Consider the following 24,703-nt stretch of genomic DNA (forward strand, 5'->3'; position numbering starts at 1 on the left):
CCAGTTGGCCCATGATTATTGGGGTATCCTTTTAGTGGGAACACCAGTAGCACCTCCTACTTGCAAAGATCCTCCTGCCACTTTCAGTGTTGGCTATCAGTGAAGGATTGTGTTTGGACCTATTGATCAGAAAATTGGTGCGCATTGCTTTTCTAAAATGCTTCAACAACTCACGACTCCTCCCATTACCCACCAAGTTTGCCCCATCATCCTTCACCAACACCACATTCTCATTCCGCTCCCCAGTTATCCTTGACCCTATTATTAGTTTTCGTGAAATGCCTGCTCACCCCCGAGCCCATAACCATCAATGTTCTCATGCCCCTCCAGACCTTGACCCCTCCTGTTCTTGCGGACACCTGTACCCTGACTTAGTGACCACCCACCCAAGGGACCATCCAGTACCCATCCGTGACCCTGCAACTACCACCTTACCAGATTCAACTCCCCATCCCCGGCCTGCAATCCTCCCCGCTCTCCCACAAACCTTCCCCGCCCCCTCGCTGTCACTGTCTCCTCTGCTTCAAAGTACCTTCATTCAAACCTTCAAAACCTAACCCTGGACATCAGTGACCCCACCCTTTAGACTCATCTCTTTCTCACACTCACTGCCCAGAAAGCCCCTCCACCATCTAAGAACAAGACAAACACATTCATGATACGCTTACCCTATAATCCTTCGCCAGCCAGTCTGGCTTCCTTCCCCAGACATCCTCCCACCTTGCCCTGCTGAACCTTACATCTTTATCTGGCCCCAGTTCCACCCTTTCCCACTGACCCTGCTTCCTTTGTCCAGCCTCCTTGACCCTTGCCTTGTTGACTCCATCCTCCTTCCCTTGGTCACACTGCGCACACCTTGAATAACCACCAGCCAAATTCAATCACAGCCACCCATAGAACCATAGAAAATTACAGCTCAGAAACAGGCCCTTTGGCCCTTCTTGTCTGTGCCGAACCATTTTTTGCCTAGTCCCACTGACCTGCACTTGGACCATATCCCTCCACACCCCTCTCATCCATGAACCCGTCCAAGTTTTTCTTGAATGTTAAAAGTGACCCCGCATTTACCACTTTATCCGGCAGCTCATTCCACACTCCCACCACTCTCTGCGTGAAGAAGCCCCCCCTAATATTCCCTTTAAACTTTTCTCTTTTCACCCTTAACCCATGCCCTCTGGTTTTTTTCTCCCCTAGCCTCAGCGGAAAAAGCCTGCTTGCATTCACTCTATCTATACCCATCAAAATCTTATACACCTCTATCAAATCTCCCCTCAATCTTCTACGCTCCAGGGAATAAAGTCCCAACCTATTCAATCTCTCTCTGTAACTCAGCTTCTCAAGTCCCGGCAACATCCTTGTGAACCTTCTCTGCACTCTTTCAACCTTATTTACATCCTTCCTGTAACTAGGTGACCAAAACTGTACACAATACTCCAAATTCGGCCTCACCAATGCCTTATATAACCTTACCATAACACTCCAACTTTTATACTAGATACTCCGATTTATAAAGGCCAATGTACCAAAGGCATTCTTTACGACCCTATCCACCTGTGACGTCACTTTTAGGGAATTCTGTACCTGTATTCCCAGATCCCTCTGTTCAACTGCACTCTTCAGAGTCCTACCATTTACCCTGTACGTTCTACTTTGGTTTGTCCTTCCAATGTGCAATATCTCACACTTGTCTGCGTTAAATTCCATTTGCCATATTTCAGCCCATTTTTCTAGTTGGTCCAAATCCCTCTGCAAGCTTTGAAAACCTTCCTCACTGTCCACTACACCTCCAATCTTTGTATCATCAGCAAACTTGCTGATCCAATTTACCACATTATCATCCAGATCATTGATATAGATGACAAACAACAATGGACCCAACACCGAGCCCTGCAGCACACCACTAGTCACAGGCCTCCACTCAGAGAAGCAATTCTCCACAACCACTCTCTGGCTTCTTCCATTGAGCCAGTGTCTAATCCAATTTACTACCTCCCCATGTATACCTAGCGACTGAACCTTCCTAACTAACCTCCCATGAGGGACCTTGTCAAAGGCCTTGCTGAAATCCAGGTAGACAACATCCACCGCCTTCCCTTCATCCACTTTCCTGGTAACCTCCTTAAACAACTCTAATAGATTGGTCAAACATGACCTACCACGCACAAAGCCATGTTGACTCTCCTTAATAAGTCCCTGTCTATCCAAATATTTGTAGATCCTATCCCTTATCACACCTTCCAATAACTTGCCCACCACCGACGTCAAACTTACTGGCCTATAATTTCCCGGATTTCTTTTGGAACCTTTTTTAAACAACGGAACAACATGAGCCACTCTCCAATCATCCGGCACCTCCCCCGTGAATACTGACATTTTAAATATGTCTGCCAGGGCCCCTGCAAGTTCAACACGATCTTCCCTCAAGGTCCGCGGGAATACCCGGTCCGGTCCTGGGGATTTATCCACTCTGATTTGCCTCAAGACAGCGAGCACCTCCTCCCCTTTAATCCTCCCCTAGAAAACTGGTCCTGAAAGAGGCCAAGATAACAGCCACTCACTCCAGGAAGGTGTCTATCTCGCTTGGTACATGCCATTTAATATGCAGTCATGAATCAGAAGGCATGTATTTCTCACTCATAGATAACTCAATTGCAAGGGAGAACTGGGATGGCATGGTGATCATGATGTGGAGACGCTGGCGTTGGACTGGGGTAAACACAGTAAGAAGTCTCACAACACCAGGTTTATTTGGTAGCAAAAGCCACTAGCTTTCGCAGCGCTCACCTGACGAAGGGGCAGCGCTCCGAAAGCTAGTGGCTTTTGCTACCAAATAAACCTGTTGGACTTTAACCTGGAGTTGTGAGACTTCTTACTGTGGCACGGTGACACAGTGGTTAGCACTGCTGCCTCACAGCGCCAGGGAGTCGGGTTCAATTCCCAGCTTGGGTCACTGTGTGGAGTTTGCACATTCTCCTGTGTCTGCGTGGGTTTCTTCCGGGTGCTCCGGTTTCTTCCCACATTCTGAAAGACGTGCTGGTTAGGTGCATTGACTGAACAGGCGCCGGAATGTGGTGACTAGGGGAATTTCACAGTAACTTTATTGCAATGTTAATGTAAGCCTACTTGTGACTAATAAATGAACTTTAACTTCAACTTTTTAATTCTGTTGAACTGGTCATTTTATCAGCATGCCTGACGTGTCAATGCCTAAAAAGGGCTTCCTGATGCCTGCCACTGGGATGCTCAACGCGCCTTTAATGTTCCGAGAATTTGCCCAAGTATCCAACTTGGTAGCCTTCTCTGTGCGAGTCGGTGGTGGCAAAGCGGGGGTAGGGAGTAGGGTTCCACCTTACTGACCCTGCAGGTGTTTATCCCTTCCCCCAGCTCAGTTCCCCTCCTCACTGAGTTTTCTATACCAGCCACGCACCCCATTCATCTCAATCTTCATTGTGACCTGCAGTAACCCCTCCCACTCGCATTCCAGCTTTGGATCCTTGGTGTTGAAGACTGATTCAGTCCCAGCAGCAAGCACCATTCTCAGTAACACTGCTGGGATAAATGGCCAATTCAAACCATCCTGCTCAGATGGGGGCACAATTTAGCCTTAAGGTAATTAATACCCCTCCTAGTGTTAAATGCCTGCAGAGCAAGCTGCCAAAGTGGGAATCAGTTTATTCCTGACTTTTCCGTCATTAAATACAGCCCGGGGGGTATGAAATTGGCTGAGTGACAGGAAACAGAGAATTGTGGTCTTATTGGAGGATGGTACAAAGTGGGTTTCCAGAGCTCAGTAATAACTTAAGCTTCAGTGTATAGGGCACAATTTCAAATTTTGCAGATGGCAAAAACTTGGATGTTTTATGAAATGTGAGGAGGAGGGTGATGAAATTCAAAAGGACATAACCAGGCTGGTGGGATGGGCAGATACATAACACAGAGAAGTAGGTAGTTCTGTCTTTGTCTTAAGGGTCACATTGGCGCCATGGTAGCACAATGGTTAGCACTGCTGCCTCACAGCGCCAGGGACCTGGGTTCGATTCCTGGCTTGGGTCACTGTCTGTGTGGAGTTTGCATGTTCTCCCCGAGTCTGCATGGGTTTCCTCCGGGTACTCCGATTTCCTCCCATATTCTGAAAGACTTGCTGATTAAGTACATTGACCTGAACAGGCGCTGGAGTGTGGCGACTAAGGGAATTTCACAGTAACTTCATTGCAGTGTTAATGTAAACCTTACTCGTGACTAATAAATAGACTTTACTTTACTGTAGATCTGGAATCACATAGGCCAGATTGGGTAAGGATGGCAGATTTCCCTAAAGGATATTCGTGAACCAAATGGATTTTTACAACTGTCGATAGTTGTCATTGTCACCATTACAGAGACTAACTTTATATTCCAGATTTATTAATTGAATTCAAATTCCACCAGCTGCCATGGTGGGAGATGAACCCATGTCCCCAGAGCATTAGGCTGGACCTCTGCATTACTAATCTGGTGATGTTACCATTATGGTGCCATTTCCCCCCAGTCAGTCTGGGCACCAACTTTGGGAAGGATGTGAAAATATTAAAGAGGATGCAGAAATGTTCCATGAGAATGGTTCCAGGGACGAGGAATTTCAGTTATGTGGATGGATTTGAGAAGGTGGGGTTGTTCTCCTTGGAGAAAAGAAGATTTGATAGAGGTTTTCAAATTCATGAGATTACAGAATAAATAGAGTTAAACTGTTTCCGTTGGCATAAGGATCAAGAATACAGATTTAAGGTGATTAGGGAAAAACAGTAGCGATATGAGGAAAAACGTTCTTTCTCACTGAGTGGTTAGAATCTGTAACGCACTGCCTGAGTGTGTGATAGCAGCAGATTCAATTGAAACCTTTAGAAGAGAATTGGCTAACTATCTGAGGAGAAAGTATTTGCAGAGCCTACAGGGAAATGGCAAGGAGTGGAATCAGGTGAGTTGCTCTTGCAGAGGGTCAGCATGGACATGACAGGGAGAATGGCCTCCTTTTGTGTTGTAACCATTCTACAATTCTAAGTAAACTGCAGCCTCAATTTTTGAGCCAGCAAGTTTTTTCAACCAATTTATCAGTTTGCATACGTATCAACAATCACTATACTTCACAGCAATCTGCTGTACATGACAATTCTGAGAAACATAATATGCCACCATTTCTGTCTCTGTAACATTGTATATTTTTCTTTCTTTAATACTTTCAGTTTGTTGAAATGTGTTTCTAAATTTTTTTATCATTGACAACTAAGCCTCGTTTACTCACTACCTGTATTCTTATTATACAATTCAGAGAATTAGTCATGAAAGAAGTGAACTAGTGAAGCTAACAACAGAATTTCATTAATTACTATTTCACGTAACAGGGTAAGTGAGAGTGCAGTTCTCACACACTGACCATATCTATCACTCAGGATGTGTGCTTTGTGGATGATCCCTTGCAATGATCCCACCATGAGTGTGCAGAAGGATTCAAGTTCCCTCTGTCATTTTCTCAGTAGGTAACAATCTCCTGTTGCACCACCTCCATTAAAATCTGCAGTTTGACAGTGAAATGATCTGAAAGAGCAAGCAGATACACTCTAATATCGGTGCACAAGTACAAGTCAAAGACTTTAAAACATATTTAAAACAATCTCATCTCATAAACAGCAGGATGTTAAAGTTAATGATGATTCTTTCCATGTGCGTAACCACAAAAAGGAATAATAATGGGCCCAATTACTTCTTTAAATGATAAATCTTATAGATTGCAGATATGGGGTAGGCTAATGGTTTGGCATTGGACTAACAGCCCTGTCTTCAAATCCCACAGGAACGAACAGTGAAGCTCAGTGTAACAAAGCTGGTTATTTTGGGTTAGTACCAGGAACAATTGACACTAAAATTGGCACGATTGTGTCAAAAGGAAACTAGTTTATTAATATGAACCTGCTGGACTACCTTCATTCCAAGCTGGCCCTCTGAAATGGCTTCCTAATCCACACAGTTGTAAACTTTCCCTGACAGCAAGAGATGGGCAATGAATGTGTCAGTGTGAGTGTTGCCTGTTTTCTGAGAACATCCAATGGATCTTATGCACTGAACAAATGTCAAGGCTAAGTCAGAACATACTTGAAATTCATGCTTTTACCACAGTTACTTTGTACTTCTTAAATGAAAAGTGGAGGTTGAATATATCCTGAACACGATGTCGGAGATTATTTTCAATGACATGATTTTGATGCAGATGTTAATCTATTTTTTTTTAATGAGTTAATGTTGTTAAAGCAGTCAGCACATATACACTGACAGACTGTCACACTGTTTACTTACAAACATCTTGTGGCACAATGGAAATGACCCTTTCTGTAAGGGTAGGTTTTATGTGGCTCTTCTCCAAATTTTACCGCCTCGCCCGCCTGAGGCTCATGAGTCACAGGAGTGTTATTTTTTAAAGTATGACACTGAGCCGCATAAGGAGATATTAGCGCAGGCAACCAAAAGTTTAGACAAAACAGTAAGTTATAAGGAGTGCTTTAAAGGAAGAAAGCAAGGTACAGAGGTGGAGAGATGTGGGGAGAAAATTCCAGCGTTTAGGAGCTGATAGCTGAAAGTACAGCGGTTAATGGTGGAGTGATTAAAATTGGGATGCTCAAGAATTAGAGGAGAGGGGATATCTCGGAACGTTATGGGAGATTACAGAGATAGGGAGAAGTGAGTCTGTGGAGGGATTTATAAACAAGGATGAGAATTTTAAAATTGAGGCATTGCTTATCACCAGGAGTCAATTTAGGTCAGTAAGCACAAGGGTTATGGATGACTGGATTTGATGCAAGTTAGGACAAGGGCAACAAAGATTTTGATGACCTGAAGTTTACAGAGGGTGGAACCTGGGAGGCTAGCAAGGAGTGCAACAGAATATTCAGGTGTGGAGGTATGATTTTACATGTGTACTTACCAAGTGCTTTTCCCCACCAGACTGGCTGTTGAGATCGGCATACTATAAGGTAATAGACAGGCACACCGGATAGGGTTAATGCACAGCCAATCCCTGTGTTGATAGGGTCAGAGTAAAGGGACGTGACTACAATAAACAGGCACATTACAGTAAAGATCCCAGGAATGATAATTGGAACCTAAGGAGATAAGAACATTCGTGATTAGCTCACTTCTCAGTTACTTTTAACTTTAAATATGTAAAAAAAATGTTCCTGCTGTGGTTGTGTAACACATTCCAATTAGTTCATTTTTTTTAATAACGTAAGCCTTGATCTTGCAAGATCTGAAAGATTGAGACTATGATTGCCATGTCATGGACACACCAGTGCTTGAGGGAAGGAGGATATTGACCTGCTTCAATTTTGTGAAACTAATTTAGTCTTTGAAGAATGTGCTTGGGGATCCTGATGGACAGTGCCATTTGATGCACCGGGGAAACTGCTCGATAGCAACGTTTAAAGGCCGCTGCTTGGCTGTAAGGTGAAATGACATTTTGTAGCATTCAAATTGTACCTCAGGTGGTTTCATCCACTTTAACGATTCTGACGAATGTGGTGAAACTTCTCCTGTTTGGCGATGAAGCTTTATATGGCTTGCTGCAGGTGGTCGGTCCAGCAATGGAGTGTAGTGCTGTTTGGAGAGGATGGCCATCCTTCTCTGAAAGTATAGTGTATAGGCTGATTACATGGAAGTGACTGAGTGAGTACATGCGAGGTTCCAAGTTTGCAGGATCTGGGAACAAAGTGTTCAGAAGGAGCCTAGAGTTTAGGAGGGAGTTTCTCCTGTTTGAAGTGATTTCTAGCTGGGTGAGAATTTTGCTCATTGCTCTATTTCCACCTGGGTGAGGGCTCATTAATTATACATGGCAGCTCTAGTTTCCGCTTTCAGGGAAGGTGTCAGTGCAAAGGAGGAGATTCTACCTGTGGTACAGTGTGGATGGTGGATGGTGCTTCATCACCAGAGGATCCAGTGAGGGACATTATAGGAACAGAAATGGCCCAAAGGTCAGAAACCAAGATCCACTAAAGACTTTGGTGGAGATCAGGGCGTTCGACAGGCAAGTGACTGGGACAGAATAGAGGAAGTGGCTTACGTGGTCCTATACCTTTTAGACAAGGTAAGAATGAATTGAATACTGGAGCTGGCGGTGGCTTAGTACCTTAGTACTAAGCTGCTTTTTGCTTAATGAATAACCTATGATACTGTACCTTGAACGGACGGTGTATATCTGGCTGTTTGTATCGATGTCGGATGAGTCCAAAGGTTACAAGCCCCATAAACAGCCATCGCGGAAAGCTGTTTAAATTCAGCAAACCATACAGATCACCAATGAAAATCATCAAAATGACCAGGGGATACTGAAGAAGACATAGAGATAGTTTTAATAACACTGGAGGAAGTGCACTAAATACTTGAATACAAACAGCAGGACAAATCAGGCCTGTGTGCCGATCAGCAGCAAATGTGGGAGAGAAACAGTCTATGATTGGAGGAGCAGCAATACTGGTGGGAGCGAATATGCTCTGGAACAAGACTACTGATGACCGTGAAATCATTGTCGATTGTTGTAAAAACCCATCTGGCTCACCAATATCTTTCAGGGAAGGAAACTTGCCATCGTTACCTGGTCTGGCCTACATGTGACTTCAGTCCCAAGGCAATGTGGTTAACTCTTCACTGCCCTCTGAAATGGCCTAGCAAGCAACTCAGTTCAAGGGAAATTAGAGATGGGCATCAAATGCTGCCTTTGCCAATGATGCCCACATCCCATGAAAGAATAAAGAAAAAGTTGCACACCATCCAGATTTGGAAATAAGTTGCCGTTGCTTCAATATCTCTGGGTCAACATCCTGGAATGCCCTCTCTAACAGCACTGTGGGTGTTCCTACACCACGTGGAATCAAGAAGGCAGCTCACCTTCACCTTCCCAAGGGCAATTGGGGATGGGCAATAATTGTTGACCTAGCCAGCAAAGCCCACATTCCATTAATGAATGAAAAAAACTGCAAACATTGAAAGAATCTAGAGGATAGCATACACTTGGGATTCGATTCGATTGGATAGTTAAGAGGGAGGTATCTGAAGAATAATTAATAACTCGGAGAGAATTACATCAGGGTAATAGTTGGCTACATGTTCTTATCTCCAGAGATGATTAATGAGATAACATGTCTTCTGCATTAACCTCAAGGTGCTAAAGCCTGCAGCAATGGTAAACTTTTATTCTTTAAACGAAGCAGACTGTTACATCCTCTAATACAGAAACTACAATTTTTAAGTGAAAATGACATTGCCTTAGTGTCAAATGAGAAGTGTGATTGCCCTCAAAAAATGCAATCAAGAAATGGAGTGGCTCATTAAAAATTACATGACATTGTTCATGAAACTGATTGCACTCAATGGCATCATGTGAAAATCATGAATATAATATTGGTCGGGGAAATTTTTAAATAAGTGCTTGGGGTCAGCTTCTTGATGTTTTTTTGCCTTTGACTGCTTTCCCCAGTGGCGTATTACATTCCCAGATGGCAACTTGACTGGCAGGAAGCCAGTGAGTGCCTATATAGCATCAATTAAGTGGTATTCCGCTCTGGCAATCCAAGTCTACCTGTTGGATAGGGAGCCCCAATTGTGCCTGTCGCTCACTTCCCCTCTCTGTATGAGTGTACAGTGGAAGGTCTAAGCAATATGAAATGCAGGGTTATATTTAAATCTGCATATTGGTTTCATTTAGCATTCTCCTGCATAGACATCCAGCTGTTAGAATCTGTCTACCAGTTCCAGCAGACCTCTATCTTGTGGTATCCTCATCTGAGCAGCCCATACCATTCTTAGTGAAGTTGCTGGCCACCCTTCCCTTTGCCTACTCTGATTGGTTTCTTGCTAATCCTATTTGGACTGTGCTCTTCTCAATTGGCCATCTCTGGGAAGGTCATGGCTGATGTCCTGCCATTCACTGTTCAGGGTTCCCAACTCGGAATGCATCCCAGCAAGAAAATTTGGTCATTTTTGCCCTCAAAATGATTGTATTCTTCATATGTTGTCTGCACATACAGCAGACAATATGATCCCGGTGCACTGGTTACAGGATGACAGTGTTTAGATTTTGTGTGTGTTTATACTGAACTGAGATGTCCTTGTGCTATAATGTACTGCCAGTACAGTTGAATATTGACGTCACACTCTTAGTACTCAGTGCATGACATACTGGGAGCAGAATAGATCTAGGGGCAAGCAAAGGTGCAGATCTCCTGGTCACCCTTAAAGCTGGATCCATTAGCCCTTCTGCATGGGTTCTAATGTTTATGGGTGTGCAATGCAGAACATCAAAGAAAATCCTCAAACAGACAGGTGGATACGAAGGAAGGAATGGGTCACAAACACTGGAGGAAATGCAGGGAATACTTTAATTGCAGTCACAATGTGGGTGGGAAGAATGGTATTCTTCCTGATGTGCACAAAGTGTTGGGAAACCCTTCGATACAAGATCAGTAACCAACAGTCAAAAGCTTCATGGAGAATTAAGAGACATTGAGGACAGTGTAGCTTTCCAGTGCATGAAATTGAAAACCCAGCACAGAGCAACACAGAGGACCGATATTCAATTTAAGAGTTATGTTGTCCATCAAGAACAAAAAGCAGCTGTTGGACTACAGAAAGCAGTTAAGAATAGAATCATAGAACCCTACAGTGCAGGAGGCCACGATTTGGCCCATCAAGTCTGCACCGACACTATCCCACCCAGGCCCTATCCCCATAACTCCATGCATTTACACTAGCTAGTCCCCCGACATTACGGGGCAATTTAGCATGGCCAATCAACCTAACCTGCACATCGTCGGACTGTGGGAGGAAACCAGAGCACCCGGAGGAAACCCGCGCAGTCACGGGGAGAATGTGCAAACTCCACACAGACAGTGACCCAAGCCAGGAATCAAACCCAGGTCCCTGGTGCTGTGAGGCAGCAGTGCTAACCACTGTGCTGCCCAATACTCAAAGACAATTCCAGTTTTCTGACCTGCAATACTTTGAAAGATGTAACTGGTAAACAGAATGTTATTAATTGAACGATATTTTGTTTGACACAGGGCTGGAGTCAGTACTGCTTGGGAAGTTATGAAGCCAGCAGTGATCTGTACTCACCATTAAAAGTACAGCTGGAAGAGGAGTATGGTGTCGAACGTGGATCATGGAGAAGAGAGTTGGCCATTGATTTTCCCTTGAAGCCACAAAGAATACCCTAAGACAGAGAATAGCAGTTATCATCCAGCAAATAGCCTTTGTCTGCAGCCCATCTGTCACAGGATCTTGTCCTGATTTTTACAGCACTCACTGGGTAAAAGAGATTGTTACTTTTATATATTTAGCTGATATTTCACTATTCTCAGTGTCAATTAACTGTCTCAATGTGAGCTCTTGCTCCTGACAAACTGGAAAGTGAGCTTATACACCTGCAATCCAATAATGTGAGAAAGTGTTGTTACTGTAATTATCTCACTGAATTGACACAAACCCTCTTGTATTATCCTCGTTTGTGGATAGTGGAATAAACATTTATCCTACGAATCAGGTTTAAGTTAAAACAACAGCATAAACCTAATAGAGCAGCTTTGATTTGGTTACAGAATTGCAATATTCTACCTTATTTAAAAAAACAAAAGAACCAACATTTTCCTAACCTTGCCAATATTAAACCCATGCTGGTATTTGAAACATCCCTTCAGATGAAATTTAGTCCAATAACACTTATCTTGATGAGGTTGAAAGAACTCCAAACATCATCATAGAAATCATAGAAACCCTACAGTGTAGAAAGAGGTCATTCGGCCCATCAAGTCTACACCGACCACAATCCCATCCAGGCCCTACCCCCATATCCCTACATATTTACCCGCTAATCCCTCTAACCTACCCATCTCAAGACATTAAGGGGCAATTTTTTAGCATGGCCAATCAACCTAACCTGCACATCTTTGGACTGTGGGAGGAAACCGGAGCACCCGGAGGAAACCCACGCAGACACGAGGAGAATGTGCAAACTCCACACAGACAGTGATCCAAGCCGGGAATTGAACCCAGGTCCCTGGAGCTGTGAAGCAGCAGTGCTAACCACTGTGCTACCGTGCCGCCCATGTGGCTATTCCTAGATAAAGAAATGTCAATCAACTCTCACTGCAAGTAACAGCCTGAGGAACCTTTGGCTAAGATCATCTGGGCCTTTTAGCTAAGATGAAGCTCAGATCAAGCCTGGGAGGAGGTGTAATGCCTCATCCTGTCAGCTTGGATCTTGTTTGATTGAGGCCAAGATGGGAGGTATGGCCTGTCATATCAGCTTGGATCTGTTTTGAATGAGAATAAAGTACCAAAAGGTACAAAAAAAAACACAGCCTGAGGAACCTGATGAAGGAGTAGTGCTCCAAAAGTTCATGATTCCAAATAAACCTGTTGGACTTTAATCTGGTGTTGAGAGACCTCTTACTGTGCCCACCCCAATCCAACGCCAGCATCTCTACATCATGAGGAACATTTGGCTAAGATCAAATGTCAGGTCAAGCCCAAGATGGGGTGCAATGCCTTATCATGTCAACTTGGTTCTTGTTTGTCTCTCTTGAATTGGATTCAATTCAAATTTGAATTTGGTTTTTGGAACAAGCAAGGAATGGATCTGAGTTTGACTGGTCCATTCTGAACATTGGCTTTGTAACTTTAACAATGGAATAAAAAATTAAAGCAGCCTGATGTAACAAGACCTAGCTTGGCTGGTGGTGAGAAAGGCCCTCCCAGTCAGATCCTCCCTACACGCTCGGAGTCTTACGCCATCTGCATGTTGACATGTCTGTGGTGGGGAAGAGACCATTGTCCACCTCCTTGTGGAATGTGCCTTTACAAAGAAGGTCTGGAAAGAGATGAGGTGGATTTTGTTGAGGTTCATCCTGAGCAGCTCCGTGATGCAGGACTCTGCTCTATGGGACAAACATCAGCTGTTGCCGGAGGATCATCAACTTGGTAAAAGACGCTCTTTGGTCCACCTGAAAATTGTTGCTCTTCCAGGGGGTGGCACGCTGACACAGTGCTTAGCACTGCTGCCTCAGTGCTAGGGACCTGGGTTTGTGTGGAGTCTGCACATTCTCTGTGTCTGAGTGGGTTTCCTCCAGGTGCTCTGGTTTCCTCCCACAGTCCGAAAAATGTGCTGGTTAGGTGCATTGGCCATGCTAAATTCTCCCGCAGTGTACCCGAACAGGCACCGGAGTGTGGCGACTAGGGGATTTTCACAGTAACTTCATTGCAGTGTTAATGTAAGCCTACTTGTGACACTGATAAAAATAAATAAATAAACTTTACAAGTTGTCCCTGACCGAGTGTTGGAGACTGGCACATTCCAGAGCCCAGGACAACATGCTGAGGAATGCACAAAAGTCTGGGGTGGCTGTCGCGGAGGTGCAACGGGGAAAGGTTGCTGTCAAAGGCCTTCCAATCATAGTGAAGGGAGAGGAAGGGAATTGTACAGAACCTCCTCGGGCCATATGACTCACATTGAATGTATACAATGAATATTACATGTATCACAATTGTATTGAAGCACCTGAGTGCAACTTGCTCTGGGTAGACAACTTAAATATCTTTGCACCATTTGCATTGACCATTATGAAATGTCTGTAATGTTTCTTTGACTGGAATGAAGCACCTCAGACTGCAACATGATGTATATTGAAAACCTGAACATCTTTGCACTTGGTGCGATGGCCATTTTGAAATTATTGTAATGTTCTTTCAGATATTTTACGAATAAAGTATAGTTTTGCAAAATAAAACAATCTGAGACAGCTTCCTTCAGGGTGCTCAGCTGGAGACTTTCTCTCTAACAATTAATTCCCATTTTGTCTTAAATTCACCTTACAACCTGCTTCTGGGTTTGTTGCATTGCTCACTGAAAGCCGTTCTGTTCCATTGGTGCTTTAAGAAATATTTGGACACATGTCCAATGCACAAGTGGAACTTACAACCAGTGCAACTTTGCTGTCATTGTTGAAAGACTAAAGAAATTGACATCTCTTCTCAATGAAGTTCTGAAGAACTTAGGTGACTGCAGGAACAGGTATGAGTGTTACATTCAACTATAATGATGGGCCCCCTTCTTTGTAGACTTTGAATATTAACAAGAATTCTGTCACATAATGTAGAACCAGCTTCCCATCCATTGATTCTGTCTACACTTCCTGCTGCCTCGGCAAAGCAGCCAGCGTAATTAAGGACCCCACGCACCCCAGACATTCTCTCTTCCGCCTTCTTCCTTTGGGAAAAAGATACAAAAGTCTGAGGTCACAACCGACTCAAGAACAGCTTCTTCCCCAATGCTGTCAGACTTTTGAATGGACTTACCTTGCATTAAGTTGATCTTTCTCCATACCCTAGCTATGACTGTAACACTACATTCTGCACTTTCTCGTTTCCTTCTCTATGAACGGTATGTTTTGTGTGTATAGCGCGCAAGAAACAATACTTTTCACTGTATGTTAATACAAGTGACAATAATAAATCAAATCAAAATCAAAAATTTGAAGCTCAATTTCAATTAATAATATATCCAATAATATCATAGAGTAGCCAGTGTTATTTGGTAACAGACTGGCTCAAATTAACCTCTTTCAGATGCTAAATTACTTATTCATATTTCCAGAGATATTTGGCTGCAGTTACACAAGCTGTGATATATAGTTTTTGCAAATTGATCTGAGTCTGGCTGGTAGAAGAGGGTGTTGATGCCTTGTCAGAGCCCCTCTCCCCTCAGTAGCTAATCTTTAATGTTAATGTTAGAGGGGAGAAAAGGTGGAGGTATATTGTCTCCTAACTGTAAAAATACTCTATGTAATTTGAGAGAGATTAAATTGACGATTTGGGACTTTCAAAATTCACCTATGGATTGAGCTGAAATGATACTGCATTCTTGGAGATGATCTTAGGGTGGATTTTGCGCATGTGGGAATTGGATCTGGAGTTAAAAGCAAATTACCGCGGATGATGGAATTTGAAACCAAAAGAGAAAATGCTGGAAAATCTCAGCAGGTCTGGCAGCATCTGTAAGGAGAGAAAAGAGCTGACGCTTCGAGTCCAGACAACCCTTTGTCAAAACTAAAAGGCATAGAAAGTGGGAGATATTTATACTGCAGGGTGTGGGAATGAAAGATGAGTCATAGCCACAGAAACCAGGGGAAAAGACTGCTAATAGCTGGAGTTATTCTGCTTTTGTGTCAATGTGCACATGAAGCCATTTTATATTAATCTAAGAGTGTAGTATAAGAGTGTTTGGCAGAGTAAGGGTTAATGTGGGGACTGAGGAAATAGTAGTGTCCACACAGAGAGTCACATGGTAGTAGACTGATTACAGCGGAAGAATCTGGTAGGAGCCAGCATGGAGACAACGTCCATGCAGTACTATATCTTGGAGATGTATGTAGTTATGAGTTGTTAATAAACACATGGTGGAATTTTCCCACCCCACTGCCACGGGAATCGTAGTGGGCGGGACACGGACCATGCGAAGGTCTGTTGACCTCGGATGGGATTTTCCAGTCTTGGGGTAAGCATGGCTGGAAAATCCCACCAATAATGTTTAACCATACAAGTCTCCAGATCTCTCTGTGAGACACCAAACAACTCTTACAGCAGAGTGCAGTGTAATTGTTTCTTTATACCATTTTATCTGCCTCTAAATGCATTTATCTATTTTTCATAGTTGAAAGGGGAAGAATTTCTCCCTTAAACCAAGAAGCAAACTGAGAAAGGGTGAAAATCTGAACATTAGTACAATTCAACAACCTGCTGCAGTATTTTAATTTCTGGTTTAAAGGAAGCACTTTATTATGTTAGAGTTATCACTAAGTCTCACAGATATCCTCAATACTACCTGGAAACAGCAAATAATCCTCCAGTTATTGCTCCAAGACATGACAGCGCAACAAGAATTTGAATCACTGAGGAGAAGCCTTTCAGCGTCTGATCTCCAAAGGTCTAATTCAAACAAAAAGTTCAGAATTATTATTTGGAAACAGTTTTCCTTCCATAGAATTTCACTGAAATGTTGACCAATTGGCTCACTGGTGCAGTATGTTTATGAACAAATTGAGAAATGGAACAAGTGTCTGAACCGTGCAGAACATTTTCCTTCTTAAGACTTAAGTGTGGGAACAAAGACCTTCTCATATGCCTCGTCCAGCTTATTCCAAACAAAAGTTAGGATTAATTTAGAATTTAGAGGGGTTTCAGAAGGGAATTCCAAAGCATAGTTCTGAGGCATCTGAAAATTCTTCCATGAACATGAGAAAGGGGAGGACACATTATACAAAAAGTCACATTCAGAGGACCAAAGGCTATGTTGGAGGATATAAGGATAGAGGAGGTTACAGTGTTTGTTGAGACAAAGCTGTGAAGGAAAATATTGCCTTTTTCAGTTCAGGTCATTTTTATGTTTTAATGTTCTTTGTCAGACTATTTGTCTTTTTAGAGAAATGGGAGCTGGAAATTCTTGACCCTTCTGACGAACTGCCATTGCAACTATGGGAATGCAGCAAAAGAGCTTCAGATAAAATTAGCCTGAAATGTCAGGTCCTATCTTTGATCCAGAATTTCTTTGGTGATGTTGAGGGAGTCAAAGATGAAGGAGGAGGCTGGGCAGTTTCGGGACTTCCTCGGTGGGAAGTTCCTGTGCCCCTGGCCTCTGAGGCCAGATGTGGCTAAGTGTGTTGTCCAGGTCACATCCCTGTCCTGAAGCTCAGGATAAGCAGACTCCTTACGGAAAGGTCAGCAGAATGAGGGAAAACAGTCATATTCGGACATCTACCTAACAAGGGGATGCTTATTTCTCTCCCTGGTAATCACATATTCAAATATGCTCTGTTCAAAGTTCAGAATAAGAATTTAACAGGAGGAAAATAATATAGGAGAAAAATATATTATAGTGAGTTTACTTGGTTACCTACCACAGCAACTGCACCAGATGCTAACACCTCGTCTGCTGACAATACAGTGTAGTAAGCCACATTTACAAGCAGGTAGAGTATCGTTACAATGCTCAGAGAGGAGATAATTGCAAGAGGAATATTCCTGCAAAACACAATGAATAACCAGAGACTGTTTGATACAATAAACTTGCTTAAAGTTCATTTGAAATGAAAAGTAATGATGCTGCTTATACTTGATGTCGTGAGTGTAATGTCATGTGGAGAGAGTAAGTATACACACGATAAGTCAGGAGGTTGATGGAATATTCACCAATGAGGGGCATCATCCCCTGCCACTCACAAATAATGGGTCAACCCCCCCACACCATACAGGCATGTGGGTGACTAGAGCCTCCACTCAGTCTTTCACTCTGTGCCCCCCACAACTTCAACCCTCCAATTAGGCCCCTCCTCACTCAGCACCGCAATCATTCCTTCTTCCCACACTGACCCCTATTGAGCCCCTCTCAGCCGCCCCCTCATCCCCCCCAACATCACTCAGATATCCCCACTCAGACATCCCCATTCAGCCCCACACTCATCCCCCCCATCCCCACTCAGACCCCCTTTCAGCCCCCCCACCCCATTCAGACCCTCAATTAGGCCAAGCACCTTGGCAGTACCAATGGTGCACTGCCCCCTCACACAGTGGCACTGACACCCTGGCCTGGTGCTTTGTGAATAAGTGGTTTGCAAAAGAGGAAGGGAAACCATTTAACCCCTTTGAAGAAACCACAGCTGTCATTCAGGCTGAGAGTCTATGGGCTCGATTTTACCATCAAGTTGCACCTGATTTCGGGCGCGAAAACTTGGTAAAGTCGGGTGTGAGGCTAGTAGCACGATTCGCGCCCACCTCTGTGACGGTTCCCCCTTTACCAAGGCCTGAAAATGGATGTGATCGGGACTGCGCCCGTTTTGGATTTGAATGCATATAACTTGATTTAATGGGCTGCACGCCCAATTTGACCGGCACTTCCCCCTTTACCACCTCGTTTGCAAATCCCAAATCGGCACAAAATAGACGTGCTCCATAAAAGTCTGATTCGGGTGCTCCATCAGTGAGGGTTAGTGAGGAGGTAAGTGTGTCCGACGGCTCTCTGCTACTCATGGGTGAACTTTTGTTTCAATGCTGGTGTAGAGTGCCGAGACATCCATTGTGATGAGGAGTGCTCCTAGTTCAACTGCTCCATGTGTGCTGAGTTTCTGTAGGAAGTCCATACTGTCGCGACAGAAGCTGGGGGTTCTTTGTACAATGGGTTTCAGGATACCCTCGATGTAGCTGGAGAGCACTCTACACCAGCATCCCCCACGACGATGGCATTGCTGCAACTGCCTCAGTACTCAACATCGACAACTGCCAATCTCCAGATGCAATTCTACAACTCATCCGCTTCATCCTGGACCACAACGTCTTCACCTTCAACAACCAGTTCTTCATCCAGACGCATGGAACAACCATGGGGACCAAATTCGCACCTCAATATGCCAACATCTTTATGCACAGGTTCGAACAAGACCTCTTCACCGCACAGGACCTTCAACCGATGCTATACACTAGACACATCGATGACATTTTCTTTCTTTGGACTCATGGCGAACAATCATTGAAACAACTATATGACGACATCAACAAGTTCCATCCCACCATCAGACTCACCATGGGCTACTCTCCGGAATCGGTTGCATTCTTGGATACATGCATCTCTATCAAGGACGGTCACCTCAGCACTTCACTGTACCGCAAGCCCACGGATAACCTCACGATGCTCCACTTCTCCAGCTTCCACCCTAAACACGTTAAAGAAGCCATCCCCTACAGACAAGCCCTCCATCTACACAGGATCTGCTCAGATGAGGAGGATCGCAACAGACACCGACAGACGCTGAAAGACGCCCTCACAAGAACAGGATATGGCGCTTGACTCATCGATTGACAGTTCCAACATGCCACAGCGAAAAACCGCACCGACCTCCTCAGAAGACAAACACGGGACACGATGGACAGAGTGCCCTTCGTCGTCCAGTACTTCCCCGGAGCAGAGAAGCTACGACATCTTCTCTGGAGCCTTCAACATGTCATCGATGAAGACGAACATCTCGCCAAGGCTATCCCCACACCCCCACTTCTTGCCTTCAAACAACCACACAACCTCAAACAGACCATTGTCTGCAGCAAACTACCCAGCCTTCAGGAGAACAGTGACCACGACACCACACAACCCTGCCACAGCAATCTCTGCAAGAAGTGCTGGATCATCGACATGGATGCCATCATCTCACGTGAGAACACCATCCACCAGGTACACGGTACATACTCTTGCGACTCGGCCAACGTTGTCTACCTGATACGCTGCAGGAAAGGATGTCCCGAGGCATGGTACATTGGGGAGACCATGCAGACGCTACGACAACGGATGAATGAACACTGCTCGACAATCACCAGGCAGGGGTGTTCCCTTCCAGCCGGGGAACACTTCAGCAGTCATGGGCATTCAGCCTCTGATCTTCAGGTAAGCGTTCTCCAAGACGGTCTTCACGACACACGACAACGCAGAGTCACTGAGCAGAAACTGATAGCCAAGTTCCACACACATGAGGACGGCCTCAACCAGGATCTTAGGTTCATGTCACGCTATCTGTAACCCCCCGACATGCCTGGGCTTGCAAAATCTCGCTAATTGTCCTGGCTGGAGACAATACACATCTCTTTAACCTGTGCTTAACCCTCTCTCCACTCACATTGTCTGTACCTTTAAGATTTGATTACCTGTAAAGACTCGCATTCCAACCATTATCTTATAAATTGAGTTTGTGACTGTATATGCCCTATTTGTGAAAACAAGTCCTCACTCACCTGATGAAGGAGCAGCGCTCCGAAAGCTTGTGCTGCCAAATAAATCTGTTGGACTTTAACCTGGTGTTATGAGACTTCTTACTGGAATTGGGAGGGGCAGTGATTGTGGGGAGCATGTGGCTGGGGAAATTGGGGGGTATGGACAATGACTGCTGATGTGCTAGAGGCAAGCAGCATTCCTTAACCTCTACATGTGTTCGTCTCCACCTCCACCTCCACCCCCCCAATCCCCCTCCACCTCAGAGTGAAGAAATGGCTTTTGCGATGCAACCGATCAATCTTGCTGTTCTTTTGGTTGCTGCTGGAGCTGAGGAGGAGGAGCTGGAGGAAGAATTACGGGCACAGGAGGCCCAGGCCTCACCACTTGCAGGAGTAGAGGGAGATGACCACCAGAGGCAGGAGGTGGCTGCCATTCACCCAGAGGAGGGCGCAGAAGAAGAAGGGAGCAGAGACCCCAGCAGTTCCGTGCATGAGTGTCATTTGAACAGATGTCGGACACCGTGTGCCGCCGATGTCCCCACCTCCAAAAGGAGACAGTGCAACATCTGTGCAACCTGTTGCAGGACCTGGCACCTAGAAGCAGGGGAGGGCACCCACTCTCGGTGGCTGTCAAATTGATGGCCGCTCTGAATTTTTATGCGACTGGTTCCTTCCAGACCCCTAGTGGAGATGTATGTAGCATTTCCCAGTCAGCTGTGCACACTTGTGTCAAGCAAGTCACAGAAGCCCTGTATGCCCGGGCTGGGTACTACATCAAATTTAAGCTGGACCAAGCCCATCAGGAAGCCGGGCTGCAGGGTTTGCGGCCATTGCAGGGATGCCTAACGTGCAGGGGGCGATCGACTGCACCCATGTCAAAGCCCCCCTACAGAATCCTGGAGATTCATCAACAGGAAAGGGTTCCACTCCCTTAATGTTCAACAAGTGTGTGACCATAATATGAACATTATGCATGTCTGCGCAAGACACCCAGGCAGCGCGCACGACAGCTTCATTGTCAGGAGCTTGGACATCTCGGAGGCATTTGAGGAGGAGCCCAGGCTGCGGGGTTGGCTCCTGGGTGATATGGGTTACCCGCTTCGGACTTGGCTGATGACGCCTGTGCAGAGGTCTGTGTCTGAGGTGGAGACCTGCTATAATGAGGCTCATGTAGCCACCCACACGATAGTGGAGAGGTGCATTGGGCTCCTCAAAATCTGATTCCGGTGCCTGGACCGTTTGGCAGGGCCCTCCAGCTGCCTGTGATCTCTTCCCGCATGGCGGTGGTGTGCTGTGTCTTGCACAATCTGGCTCTGCAGAGAGGTGACCTATTGGAGGAGGAGGAGGAGGACGTGGAGGCTGACCAGCTGGGCGTCGCTGAGAAGGATGACCAGCAGGAGGAGGAGGAAGAGGAGGAGGAGGGAGAAGAGGAAGAGCACGCCTTGGAACACCACCCAGGCGCTGGAGGGATGGCAGCTCAAATGAAGCATTGGACAGCGGCCAGGGAGGCCCTGATCACCAGGCGGTTCAGGCACTAGGGGCTTGTCTGTGGGTTCCATTCTACCCCCCTCCTCTCCCCCCCCCATAAAATTCCTTCTATCTCCTGCAACATTGTCACATCAGAATGATAGGCCTGTGTACTCTGTGTTAGCGAGTTTTTTGGCAGGCAGGTGGGTAATGATGATTCACTAAGCACCATTATGATGACGCTCTGGTGCAAACTAGTCTGATCTCTGCATGCATGCTGACACCTGGGCCCACATCTGTGTAGTGGGTAAGGGATCTGAAACCCCCATACAGGGCCCAGGGGCAGGTGGGGTGGGGGTGGGAGGGAATCGCTCGTGGGTTCTGGGGAACCAATGGCTTCCTTTCCTCAGTGACACAGCATTGAGGGGCCTCCCCAACTGACATCAACATGAAGCATCCCTCTGGCGATCATCAATGGAAGAGGATTCCTATTCTAGACAAATCTGAGACAAATTAGTCACAGCTGGGTGGTGAAAAATCATTTAATTGCAATAAAGGTGTTTAAATAAGACGTTCTAACATAAAAACTTGTGAACAGAAAACGTTAAGGTGCTTAAATATCTTTCTAACTAGTGCAGCCCTTCACGAGTGCCATCTCAGTGCAACTACAACTTCATAACCTTACGTGGCCTACCACTACGTCTCAGTGACTCCCCAGAATGTACATCGGAAGTGGAGGGGGCCAGCTGCCTACCTTGCCCTTTTGCCTGTGATGCGCGTGGCAGGCGTCCTCTGGGGTCCCTGGACCTTGATGGCCCTGGCCTGCTTCCAGGTGTCTGAGATGTTTCCATGCACCCTCTTCATCCCACTGCCCCTGAGATGCCCCAGTGTCAGGAATGGGGGAGTCAGACGATGTAGCCACAGCCTCCTGGCTGGAAGGCCCCGGCATGGGCTCAAGCTCTTCCTCCTTCCTTGGGGTTCCTGTGGGCCCCTGGGTCATTCCATGGGATGGCAGTGCTTTTGCAGTGAGCACCAAAAGCTCTGGCAACACCTGGCACTGCCAGTACTGGAGGACCACTTGTGTCCTACCCAAGGTAGTTGAGCCTTCTCCGATGGCCACTTGAGTCGGGGGCCACCTCTCAATGGCCGCAGCAAGTGCCCTCTGAGACTGGGTGGCACTCTGCAACCCCTCAGCCATGGCCCTCTGCCACTGTGCCACATTCTCAAGGGCTGCTGCCGTAGCCTGCTGTGTCTCAGTGCTGTCCCGCTGGGTCTCCTGCAAGCTCTCGAGCCTCTGAGCCATGGGCCACAGAACCTTGAGAATCCTGTTCAGTCCCTCAGCTGTGACCCACTGTGACTGGGCTGTGGCCCTTTGGGACTCTGCTGTGGCCTGCTGTGACTCGGCCATCACTTGGAGCCTGCCACTCATGGTGAGGATCCCCTGCCCCAGGCTTTCCACTGCGAATGCCACCCTTGTAGTGTTGGCCTGGAAACCACGCAAGACAGGAAATAGCTGGTCCGCCTGAAAGCTTTGGACTTCTCCCAACAGCCTCGCAATTGGTCCAGTGTGGCCGCCTGTCCCTCCTGCATTCCCTGGCTCTGTTGTGGCATTTCCAGCAGCTGAGGGAGAAGTGATCTCAGAGGCCCAGCATTTAACCTGGGGCCAGCTGAGTCCTCGACCCCAGCAGGCCCCCGGGTGCCAGAGGCCTCGGACATTCCCTCCTCCACCCGATTATTAGCAGATGTGTCATGCTCACCAGAGAGTGACCCAGAAGCCTCACCACTAACTGTGTCAGTATCTGGGATGTTGAGTTGTGAGGTGGAAGCTGACGCCAAAACGGTGCCACCATCGGAGGTCCCTTCACTCATAACCTCTGAAAACTCATCCGAGCTGTCGTAATCAGGATGGGCGGGGGCTGCAGCATGGGCCTGTAGTCCAGAAGACCCCGGGGCATCCGGTTCTGTCCCTGCAACACAGGACACAAGGTTAAGTGCAAGAGAGGGAGAGGAATCCGGGATGCAAAACACTTGATTCACATTTCTCCATTGAACATAGAACAAAGCACCAAGAAAATTACATCACAGGAACAGGCCCTCCAAGCCTGCAGCGACCAGGCTGCCCATCTGATTTGTAACCCCCTACCCTTCCAGGGACCATGTGACTCTATTCCCATCCCATTCACTTGGCTGCAAAGACGCCCCTTGATGCCCTATCAATTAGGCAAAAGACTACTTGTGTGCCAATACAACTGTAGGCTTTTATTCATTACAGAACCAGGAGCACATCCCAACAGATAACCGACCCGAACTGAACAAGGGGGAGGAAACAGCCACCTTTATACTAGGTGACAAGGGGAGGAGCCGAGCCGGCAGAGGATGTGTCCAGGCATGACAAACACACAACGGTGGTCCAGGCAGGACAAAGGCACAACTGAAGTCCACCACACCCCTTAAAGGTCATTAATGTATCCTCCTCCACAACCTCCCTCGGCAGCCAGTTCCAGGCACCCACTACCTTCTATGTGCAAATAAACATACCTCGTACATCTCCTTTAAACCTTGCCCCTTGCACCTGAAACTCATGCCCCCGAGAAGTTGCCTCAAAGTGAGTGGAGGAATGACAGGTGCTCACGTCTTGACGGCAGCCCGACCATGCTGTCGCTGACAGCCCTCATCTCCCCTTCTCTTGAGAGCTCCAGCGCCCACTCTTCAAAGGGGATGAGGATCCGGAGGTCTGGCTCACCACCCACTGTCTTCGCCCTCTCATGGGTGTTATGGTCGGTCTTCTCCTGTGGAGACAGAAGGAGACATGAAAGAAATGATCGCGTGACTCCTGCAGAGTATCAGGTGGTGGCCCTTAGAGGGCAAGCAGAGTGGGGCTCTTGAGGGGGATAGGAAGGAGCTGCTTCGGGGTCAGGAGTTGGAAACATGCAGGGTGCTGGGAGGATCTGGGGGAGATTTGGGGAAAGATGCTAGATGGGGTTCAGCACTCACCCTTGCTGCACAGATAAGGTCATGACTTTTTTCCGATACTGCTTCCCGTTTCGGCAGGGGGGTGAATGCCCTGGCACTGACCAAGGTGGTGACTTCCTCCCAGGCTGCATTTCCATAAGAGCCCATGGGTCAGCGTCCTCCTGGGGGGAAGAGGGTGTCCCGCCTCACCTGTGCCGCATCCAGTAGCCTCCCCAGGTTGCCCTCAGTAAATCTGGACATGTGGTCATTTTTTCCTGCACTGCCTGTCCATCCTTGGGGTTTTTATGGAGCTGTCCCTCGTTAGGGCAAATCAGCTGCAGGCAGTTTGGCAGAGCATTCCAGCAAGTTACATAGTTTGCTTGTTAGCATTGAGGGGGAAGGCAAGTGAGCACTTGCAGGTGTGTTGATGAGGGAGAGTGGGGGTGGGGGCGGTGGGCGG

At 46.4% G+C, this 24,703-nt stretch overlaps 1 protein-coding gene across 1 annotated transcript in view; it reads right to left on the reverse strand.

The window, feature by feature from the left end:
- Positions 1-4,035: 4,035 nt before the first annotated feature.
- The window catches only part of LOC144499220 (cystine/glutamate transporter-like), a 47,321-nt gene continuing 26,653 nt past the window's right edge, over positions 4,036-24,703 (reverse strand). The window contains exons 7-12 of the mRNA XM_078221338.1: positions 16,971-17,094; positions 15,899-16,002; positions 11,137-11,233; positions 8,202-8,351; positions 6,953-7,130; positions 4,036-5,571 (exon numbers count right to left, since the gene is read on the reverse strand). Coding sequence (XP_078077464.1) covers positions 5,507-5,571; positions 6,953-7,130; positions 8,202-8,351; positions 11,137-11,233; positions 15,899-16,002; positions 16,971-17,094 — 718 coding nt within the window. The 3' untranslated portion in view covers positions 4,036-5,506. The remainder of the gene's footprint in view (positions 5,572-6,952; positions 7,131-8,201; positions 8,352-11,136; positions 11,234-15,898; positions 16,003-16,970; positions 17,095-24,703) is intronic.

The sequence above is a fragment of the Mustelus asterias genome, chromosome 9 (assembly GCF_964213995.1).
Source record: "Mustelus asterias chromosome 9, sMusAst1.hap1.1, whole genome shotgun sequence".
Classification (NCBI taxonomy): domain Eukaryota; kingdom Metazoa; phylum Chordata; class Chondrichthyes; order Carcharhiniformes; family Triakidae; genus Mustelus; species Mustelus asterias.